The following is a 10614-nucleotide window of genomic DNA, read 5'->3' as shown; positions in this document are numbered from 1 at the left end:
TTTGACTTTGATAACTATCGTTTCTTCTTTGGTCTTCGATTCAAATGAAGTAAACCCATAATGTAAACCCATATTTTGCATTTCTTTAGTAACACAAAACATAATGTAACTAATGATAATAGTAACAATAGTACTTCACTTAACCATGAGCTGATCAATGAATCAGAACCTCCACCATTGGGAAGATTATTATTTTACAAATGTATTCATCTTTTTTAAAAAAAATCATCAAAAAAATTATCAGTATTAATATTCCTAGTTCCAAGTATTATTGAAATTTCCCCTCAATAAATTATTGTGATTATCTAGATTGTAAGCTCTTCGGGGCAGGGTCCTCTCCTCCTGTATCACTGTCTGTATTAGTCTGTCATTTGCAATCCCTATTTAATGTACAGCGCTGCGTAATATGTTGGCGCTATATAAATCCTGTTTATTAATAATAATAATAATAATAATTATCAAACATAAATTACTTGCAACTTTTTAATGTAGAAACAGTTTATATTGATACAAGAGGACCAATAATTCTCTGGTTCTGTTTTTTATTCAGATATGTCTGAACATTCAGCAGCTTTGAAAACGATGAGGTTCTGTGTACTTTAAGGCATTTCCATACATTGGACAGAAGTGGTTATGTGGTCACTTTCTTGTATGTAACCTGTAGGTGAGGAGCCATGGCTTGTGTGCTAGTTGCCATGGAGACTGTTTGTTCCAGTTTTCCTTCAGGCGTCAGACAGAAGGTGCGAGATATCTAAAGAAAAAAAGATTTTTTAGTGGAATGATAACAAACATTATAGATTATAAAGAAGTATTAAAAAAAGCTTTTTGTGTTTTGCATCCACAAGCGATCACATCCCAGCAATATGAAATGTAACCAAGTTTTGGGCAACCTTAATCCCAAAGCAATGACATTCACATGGGGGATGCAACTTAATAAAAATGTAAACAATACCCACACCTATTCTATGTACACACAAACCTCATATATACACTTGTGATCTTTGTATTGTCATAAATGATTTATGTTACATCTGGAAAAAAAGGAAACACATACAACATATGCATTACAATAATAAATAGATTTTTTATTAAATAGAATAAGTCACTTGTGTTCTTACCTGCTGCACATGGGGCTCCTTGGCAAAGCTTATTCTGCTGAGTGAGTGTGAGGTCAGAGTGAGCTGTTCTCCCTGCACTTCTCCTTCTTCCACCTCTACAACACCTAAAGCACATACAGAAAGTTGGCAAAATGTGTGTTGCTAATACGAGGGGGTGCTGAAAAGTTCCCTGCTTTGCCCCCTTCCAGATGAAATAGATAAATGAGTGTGGGGGCATATGACAGCCTAATATCTTAGTATGTAACTGTGCAAATATCAGGTCTTTGCAATTCTTAAAACTGTTTTTTCTTTTAGTGAGAAGCTGTGATGGCAGAGGCACAAGCAAGTTTCACGTCATTTCAGTTACGGGCCGTCATGAAGGGAAAGTCAGCAAAGGACATTCACACTGAGATGTCACAAACACTGGGGGAGAAGTGTCCTTCCTACAGCACTGTCAAAACCTGGATATCTAGTTTCAAGACTGGGCATATCATCATTGAATATGAGCCCCGCAGTGGGCGCCCCCCAACCTGCGATGCTGTCCATGAGCTTATTATTGAGGACCCGCTAATTTCCGCAAAAAAGATAGCCCAGATACTTGACATCTCACGGGAGTGTGTTGGATTTGTTATCACCACTATCCTAGACAAGCGCAAGCTTTCAGCCAAGTGGGTGCCGAAATGTTTGATCACTGATCAGAAGAAGGAACAAGCTGAAGCTTCCAAAGCTGTTTTGGCCCATTTTGTAGCTGCACAGGACTTTTTGCTAGGTTAGTGACTGAGGATAAAACCTGGCTCCACATCTATGATCCTGAAACCAAGAAACAGTCAAACAAATGGCGCCACATTCCTGCGGTCGAAGAAGTTCCGAACCCAGAAATTGGCCAAAAAAGTAATGGCGTCCGTTTTCTAGGACAAAGACGGTATTCTGTTGGTGGACTACCTACCTCAGGGCTCTAGTATCACCGGCTGAAGGAGGCAATTAGGACGAAACGTTGTGAAAAGTTGACCAAAGGGATCCTCTTTTTGCAGAACAATGCACCTGCGCACACGTCCAACATTGTGGCCGCCAAATTGAACACCCTGGGTTTCCAATTGGTCCACCACCCCCCCTACTCACCTGACCTGGCCCCTTCAAACTATTATCTGTTCCTGAATTTGAAGAAACACCTGAAGGGGCAACGTTTTGAGGACATTTCTGACGTCAAAGATGCTGCTGAGAGCTCGTTTGCGGGCCAACCAAAGGACTTTTATTTGAACTGTCTAGAAAAGCTGCAACTATGCTGTACCAAGTGCATCAGTCTCAGAGGGGCATATGTTGAATAAATCTGGTATTTCATAACTCTCTTCTTTCTGAGCAAAGCCAGGAACTTCTCAGCATCCCAACGTATGTAATGGAGCAGTAAATATTTAGGCCTCTATTCGAAGTTAGGTTTAGGGCAAAAGTAATTCATATAGAATTAAGTCTCTAGATTTGCTTATTTTTACAGTGAAACATCATATACACTAACAGCAGTATACCTAAATATATATATATATATATATAGCAAAAAGTATAAATCTATACACTGAACACTAGTAGTCAATGAATATACAATGACACTATTTTAGTGTATGGCATGAATATAGGTCAAAAAATATGTAATATCGGAACATAACTGGTCTATAAAACAGTGGAAGACTTGACCATGAAGCTTTATTATGTTCATTTCAGTTTTGCTTTAGGGCTCATTCACATCTGTATGTGTTAGCACATTATGGTATGTTATCTGCTTTGCATAAAGGAAGCCCATTCAAATTAATAGTCTGTCAACTGCGCAGAATTAACGCAAAATCTGGCAAGCACCATTTCTTCCAGTACAACAAACCACAAAGAATGGTAGTGTGTTACCATGCTTTGCAATATGTTGCAAGACAGCTCTGTTAAACCTATGAATAGGCTCTATCCTAATCTGTTTGTGGGTCTAAATGTATTGTATGTGTCAATATTTAACGCAAAGGCCATTAAAGGTCAGTCTACCCAAAATGAATATTTCAGATTTGGGGAGATTGTGATGGTTTTGTAATCACACGGTGATCCGTATGATTGTGTTTGAGCTTCTGGGATTTGGCCACTAATAGCAAGCCATTCTTACTGCTGAATTTAATATCACTAAGAATGCAACAAAAGGTGCCAGAACACCCTAAAGCCCCAAAGGCATCAGAATAGAGGGGGATAAATAATAACTTTAATGTGGATGGTCCTCTTAAAATAAATACAGATGTTTCTGGATGCCCTAGTAAAACTACCAAAAGGCTGAACTATGTATTATTGCATATAAAGAGCCATTTACTTCAACTCTTCTCCCGTGTCACAGTCTGTCATTTGCAACCCTTATTTAATGTACAGCGCTGCATAATATGTTGGCGCAATATAAATCCTGTTTATTAATAACATTAACTCAAGATCTTAGAATCTATTAATTACCTGTTTAGAATGCAGAATATCAATATACGTAGGTTTAAAGAAAACAAAACCACTACACTATACACACCTGTATTCTGGGCGCATACAAATGCCACCTGGTTGGTCCCTGGCTTCACACGGATGAATCCACATTCTCTATGCAGTGGCTTCCCAGTTTCAGGGTTGGAGGCACAAAACCTGCATAACACTACCATGAATGTCATTTTTTATCACACACCTCTCACATACTTTGCTAGTTATAATGTTATAATTTTAACACTTGCATGACTGATTTAGTGGTTATAATTTGTGCTACTTTTTTAGGAAACAGCAATTCAATCTTCTGCAGGTTACTCACGTGAAGTTCAGCATAGGCTGGCCAACGTGCGATATGACAGCCTTCTCTATGTAACGGAATGACGTTATAGAAGGGAACTGCCCCTCTCCAGGGGGATCCGATACCCAGGTCCCCAGCATCCATGCCAAAGGGGCTACAGCAGGGTTCAAAGGTGGTGAATCTGCAAAGTAAGATGTTACCAGGTCTGGTGAATAGGAAAGGTATGCATAATAAAATGTTTTTGTATTATTTTAGAGGATACAGGAAAATATGACTTGGGGAGGCTGTGGGGCAATCAAGAAATAACTGTAATAAAGAAAAGTGTTTTTTTTTTTTTGAAGGAATACATGGAACACATCCAACCTACTCATGGCATTTTACGTTTCATTTATATTTGGAGGAAAAAGGAAATATATGTGGCATCTATCTTTAACTAATACACTGATCGGCCAAATTATTGAACCCCCTGACTGCTGAAGTGACTATCAAGGATAATCCTTTCATAATGGCACCTGTCAGGAGGGGGGGGGGGGGGGGGTAGGTAAGCAAGTGAAGGTATTCATTTAAGATAAGCAGGAAAAACAAACACATGTAAGGGTCTGAACAACTTTTGTAAGTCTAAGGCTGGGTACACATGGCCAATGGTTCTCGCCCCAAAATCAGCTCAGGGCCGATATTGGACAAGAATCTGTTGTGTGTACAGCACCCATCATCCATCATCTGAACAACCATCCTGGCAAATCCACGGACAATGGGCGACAAACGATTTTAATGCAAGGGAAGGGGAGAGCGCGCAGCAGGGTGCCACTCTGTCGTTCTCCCCTTCCCCATAGAGCAGAACGGTGCTGTATGTACAGCACTTGTTCATGCATCGTGCAGTCCTTAGTCGTTGGAAAGATTTGTGAAAGATCCTTTCCAACGACAATAATTGCACGTGTGTATGTAGGTAAAGTGATTGCTAGCATGCACTATGGGAAGAAGACAGACTGGCAGAGGCAGTGTCACTTCAGGGATCTGCTACTAACATCTCACCTTCAGAGGTCTTGTGGAGTTTATGCTTTGACAGGTCAGAGTGGTTTTGTTTTGCAGCAGGTAAAGGACATACACACACATGCAGGTGGTTTTAAAGTTTTGGCTGATTCTATTAAAATGTTTTACCAACCTATTTTATGTGTTGTAAGAAAAAGCTAATTAATGACTGGTATAATCCTTCTAAGAGCCTGTGCGTAATATGTAATGCAACCTGGTCTTGTGAAGGTGTGAAGAAACTACAAATCCCAGCATACCCAGCTTACCAAAGCCTGGGACCTGCAATTAACCACTGACACTGCCTACTCGGAAACCTTTTAATTCACTAATGAGGTTAATTTGTCAAAACATACTATTTGTCTGCAATGCTGCATAATTTAAAAGGATTTTATTTCACCTCCTAGTCACCATTGTCATATACGGGTATGAAATGGAATAGTTGCTCAAATACTAATAGTTAAGGTACTAAACTAGAGAAATGGCTAACCTGCTAAAATGAGCGGCAATGTATGCTGCAGTAGAATACACCACAAACAAATCTCTTGCATGTTCTCATATGAACAATAATGAAACCTATACACAGCCATGTATTTACTATGATATTGCTATGTTGTTTGAGTTTGCTGATAAAACAATACACATAGCTTACACTTAATACAGACGTAGGTATATTCTATATTAGGATCTAACCCTATGGAGCAGTCATTGCACTGATTTTACCTGTGCTAGGCTCCAAGGACATTTCTCTTCCTTGTTCTGATTATCAGGATGTGACATCACAAAGAAGCAGTGCAAAGCGGACTTGGAGCTTCAGGTTACAGAGCAGTCAATAATGACTCTGTAATGTTTTGGCTACTGGGACAGCTGACTGTCAAACTGAGTTACATAACGTAAAACAATGAAGAGATCATTATTAGCTGAGGAAGTACCCAGCTTGCAAAAATAGCACAAGTATGCAGAGCTCCCTTCATCCTAAATATAAACTCCTGATGATTATATGGACATTCCTCTCTGCAGAGACAAGAGACTAAATACATGCTGGAGAACACCAGCAGGGCTGTCACTTATACACAGAAACCAGATCCATTACAAAGCAAAAGCTTTCAACTTAATTAAAAAAAAATATATATATATATATACATATATATATATATATTATAATGATTTTACATGCTGCAAAGCCTGTATAGGAGCTTACTAAGAAGCGGTGTTTCTTTGTAGGGAAAGCTGTTGATTTTACTTACTCTGCACCCCCTTATTAAGCAGATGTAAGCTCCCTTACAGGCTTGGTTTGTAGCCTACCTGCTACCATTCCCATCAGCATGACCACACACCTGTGCTACTTATAGCAGATCTCAAGTCTGCTGTAGCCAAACCCAGGGATGTACCCAGGCTGTAATGGAAAAGGCCCACCTAGTACCTTCCTTCCTATTCCAGAGTCCTGAAATAAACTAAGCAGTAGAAACCCCATGCAGAGTTGCTTTCTCTACTTCTGGACTCTTTCCCCAGCTTACACCATTAATTTAAAGACTCCATGCCCTATACAATGGGGAGACACGTCTTCCATCCAGCAATCCTCCCTAATTAAAAATTAACATTTCTTTGTTGTTTCTTATACTTGTGTTTATCTTTATTGCAGATATGATTTGTTAGTATTTTTATACCTATGCCCCCTAGTTAAAATAAATTGTTGAAAAAAGTACTCTTTTTTTCAAATAGGTATTGTTTTTATTTGTAGGTACTGTTTCAGTGAGGATCTAATATTTAATTAAACATGCTGAAAATACACCATTTAAATAGATATGCATTCTTTCAATCACTAAAAGATCATTGGGGAGCATGTACAAATTACAACCCCTCAGGGTATCGTAATATGAATTGAAGTTCTCGAGGGGGTGAAAATCCTTCAAAGGACCCTGGCTGTTCTACCCACCAACCACACTGAGTATCTCTCCAGCAGCAAACTATTTGTCCAGGTTCCTATTCTGAATACTTTGGATCCCACCCCTTTGAAGAATTTTGTTCATCTCCGCACAAAACTATTTAATGTACAGCGCTGCGTAATATGTTGGCACTATATAAATCCTGTTTAGTAATAATAATAAAAAACCCACGTAGTTACTATGTGTTAACACTTTTAGCACATTCCCTGAGGGAGCCTACTAGTGAGACATGAGAGGTTAGACTTGCCACAATTGTGAATTCTTAGGTATATGTATAGTTATTTGGTCCTCTATCCCATGGATTGTTAAATGGGAAAGAGCACTCTTACCTATTGTATGCACACTGACTTTTGTACAAATCACTTTATTAAAGCTTTCTCTGTTCTTTGTTGGAGTATTATATCTTGCTTGTTTTTGTGGTGGCAGTACTTGACACTTTTAGGAGGATGGTTTAGGATCCTTATTCCTTCCCAGTTTAACATAGGTGGATAAAAAGTCATCCTACATGGAGAAGTAAAAGAAATAGTTGTTCATACCTTGTATACCAAAATTTATTGGATCTCTGCAAAATTCTCCACCATTCCATCCTAAACCACAGTTTGTTGTCAGGGACTGGTGTCTCTTCCTAGGAAGGGATTTAGATGTAGAGCAATAGGAATGTAACAAGTTAACATTGTTGGAATCCAGCAAATCATCTGCTTGAGACAGAAACTCATCCGGTTCACCTGTAAAATCACAGGACTCCTCCACACAAACTTCACAAGACTCCAAGAGTTCAGTGTTCATCTCGGTTTCCTTCAACTCTGGAGGATCGTTGGTAATGGAGACCATTTCAGTGCTATTACTATCTTCTGTAGGACATAACAGCTCCTGAGAATTATCTACCTGAGAAAAAGAACATTCATTATCCTGTACCATAGTGGTAAGGAGCTGATTATTTTGTGCAGACAAATATCCACAGGTCATTTCTGTGTCCAGATGAGATGGAGCATTCATATTTACAACATTTTTTAATAAGGAGTTTGTAGAAGAGCGGCTATATGAATGCAATGAGTAGATAAATCTACAAACTGTATTTGGGGTGGATGTTTTATGTAGAAAACTGGGGTTGACACCAACAATGTTAAAGTGAAGCTCATTTTCCTTCATAACCTTTTCATTTGAGTACACGAGTGATGTATTCTTCTCTAAAGAGGACAATCCTCTTCTCTTCTGCTCCTGATTTGTTCTTCCACTACAAAGAAGGTGCTTTTCTCTGGCTCCTTTTCGTTGATTTTCCCTACCATTTTTAAAGAGGGAGGGAACAGCATTTGGTCTAAGAAGGGGGTGCTGGTCTGGCATACGTGGGACAAAGCTATCCAATGTGAAGTGTTCACTGCACAGAAAAGAGTAAGGTCCTGGAGTCCAGTCAATCCGCTTTATGGCCACTGTCCAGAGATAGAGACGAGCTGCATCCTTAAGAGGGAACCTGCAATATTAAAGCATAATACTTATGTGAGAGATATAATGTAACATATAAGATGTACATATAAAAAAACTTCTTTATTGAAAACTGAATACATCAGATACCTAAAGAAGGGAAATGCTTGCATTGATTCTGAGCAACTGACTATAAGCAAAGAACCAATATCTAAACACTGATTCTAAGTTAGTCCCTGGCTTAGAGATCAGGACGTTGACATAACCAGGGGTTCAGATCAATCTGGCAAATGGATTTACCTTGTATTACCAAAGGATTTCCTAGATCTGAAAAGGCATCAAAGCCCAACTAAACCCAAAAGCAAATCATTTTAATTAATGTAAACTATTATCCTTGTAACTTTACAACTTCAAAAATGGTGTAGCTGTGCACCCATCCACACAGCCAGGACCCTCTTGTGCCTTTTAGCTTCCTGTTAATAGAATTTACCATTTCCTACCACTTATTTCCTATGACTACCCATTCTGCTTTTTCTTACCTAGGCACAGGGCTTCAACTGTAATTCAGGTATGTTGGGAAATAGAATTTGGCATTATATTTTTCCTACTTTGGGTGTCACATGGTTACATCTTATTGACCCTCCCCCTTGCTGAATTAAGAGAATAGTGGAATTAGCTGTAGGGTTATGTGCAAGCACATCTAAGCCATGATATACATATTCCATTGATCATTTTACATGTATACAGGGTTTGCAGTCACTTATCAGCCTGACTGCTCTTACAAATAATTTTTAGGTTTTAGTTTGGTTTTTAAAACAAAAGGAGTTAAAAAGATCATTTATTATCTAAAAGGATTAAATGTGAAAATGGCACCAACAGATTAGGGGAGATACCATTGCCAGTGCGCATCACAGTAACTATGGATGGTTTTTTGTTCTGTCAAACTATGATGAACGTGAATACCAAAAATATGGGTTAGTTAACTATGGGAAGGTTTCTATAAACTGCCAAGCCTACATTGTTCAGCAAAATGATACAAAGAAGGGATAGAGAATAGGCACAACAACAAGTGACAATAACATAAATGTTTTTACCGCAGTGGTTTGCTGGGCTAATACACTTGTGGGACTAGAGCATGCCCTCTACATCAAATTTAAAAACAACAATAGTGCAAATGTTGGGTAATATATACAGAATACACAGTTGATCACCTATTACCCGATGCGTTTCGCCCACTAGGGGCTTCCTCGGGGGATTCTGAGAGATCAAGGTATTCTGTAATATTGTGAGAAGATCAAAACACACTCACAGTGTCAATTGAACACAGGATCAATTTGGTTTTTAAGAAGAGGACAATAGCTGGCTGCTAGAATGGGCGTATGACTGTTTAGGTAGGTTTTATATTGAAATTGCTTAAGGAGTCCAAGGGTGATCCTTAGTGTGGTATATATTTATATATATATATATATATATATATATATATATATATATGACAACCATTCCAAGTTTACTGGATCGCCCAGATTCTTCTATGATAGTCGGTATTCTCTGTTTTTGGAGTGCTTTAATAAATCAGGTCCAATTACGTGTTTTATATATATATATATATATACGAAAAATATATAAAAAATGAAAAAAACACTGAGCCTCTAAAATGTAAAAGCAAGAAGGTGAACTTTCATTTTTTGTTACCCAATGAATACCTAATCAGAATTTAATATGCACTGGTGGAGTGCTATAACTTGCTTAGTACTGGTGTGTACCCTAGTTCTATCATTGCAGTGGACAGTGACAGGTTGTACCTGTGGAAGGACACGGCCCCCTTCTTCCCTTTCCCTTGCCGATTGGTGCAATTGGGCGCTGCACAGCATATCACCATGACCAGCCCCTATGTCCTTCCGTACAAGATGGCAGCGCCCTAGCTCCCGGAAGCGTTCTCGCTGTACGGAAAACAAGATGTCCCGTACGGCAGCGTTGGTCTTTGTCATCCGCCAGCGCTTGTATTTAAATTATCGGGAAGGTGATAATCCCATTAAACTGTATACACGTTTATAAGAATCCAAAGTTGGATGTTCCTCCCACAACAAACGTGTAGCTTCCGTACAAACATTTTACTTCTTCACTTTCATGTTTGTATTCTTTTCTAGTCATGTGACAGGAAAGCTGCATTTTACTGGAGAATTCTGAGTCAGCTGACGCATACTAAATAATCATGGTAGGCTGTCAGTCTAAGAACATTGAAAGTGACCTATGTTGTGCCCACATTGTGCTCAGAAAATCAATATATAAAATATCCATATACCAGACTAAATATTAGACCAATTTAGTAAACATAGTATACTGT

At 38.7% G+C, this 10614-nt stretch overlaps 1 protein-coding gene across 2 annotated transcripts; it reads right to left on the bottom strand.

Moving 5' to 3' along the window:
• Positions 1–469: 469 nt before the first annotated feature.
• THAP4 (THAP domain containing 4) lies at positions 470–10380 on the bottom strand. 2 transcript variants are annotated; one of them, XM_072407819.1, is made up of 6 exons: positions 10073–10380; positions 7388–8319; positions 3901–4060; positions 3631–3740; positions 1119–1222; positions 470–751 (listed from the first exon to the last, which is right to left on the bottom strand). In XM_072407819.1, exons 1-6 carry the CDS (start codon positions 10147–10149, stop codon positions 632–634), a joined length of 1503 nt encoding a protein of 500 aa, XP_072263920.1. In that variant the 5' UTR covers positions 10150–10380; the 3' UTR covers positions 470–631. The 2 variants fall into 2 exon arrangements, with proteins under 2 accessions (XP_072263920.1, XP_072263921.1); XM_072407820.1 differs by lacking the exons at positions 7388–8319; positions 10073–10380 and adding an exon at positions 5629–5781.
• Positions 10381–10614: the final 234 nt, after the last annotated feature.

This window comes from Pyxicephalus adspersus, chromosome 4 (assembly GCF_032062135.1).
Source record: "Pyxicephalus adspersus chromosome 4, UCB_Pads_2.0, whole genome shotgun sequence".
Taxonomy (NCBI): domain Eukaryota; kingdom Metazoa; phylum Chordata; class Amphibia; order Anura; family Pyxicephalidae; genus Pyxicephalus; species Pyxicephalus adspersus.
This window is presented reverse-complemented; position numbering and strand designations above follow the sequence as displayed.

What these genes read in the sequence shown, in the direction of transcription:
- THAP4 (XM_072407819.1), bottom strand. Translation starts at nt 10,149, where the DNA reads ATGGTGATATGCTGTGCAGCGCCCAATTGCACCAATCGGCAAGGGAAA. An exon ending in AATAAATTTTGGTATACAAG is followed by an intron (nt 4,061 to 7,387) that starts GTATGAACAACT and finishes CTTACTTTGCAG; the next exon opens with ATTCACCACCTTTGAACCCT. An exon ending in TGTATGCGCCCAGAATACAG is followed by an intron (nt 1,223 to 3,630) that starts GTGTGTATAGTG and finishes TATGTGCTTTAG; the next exon opens with GTGTTGTAGAGGTGGAAGAA.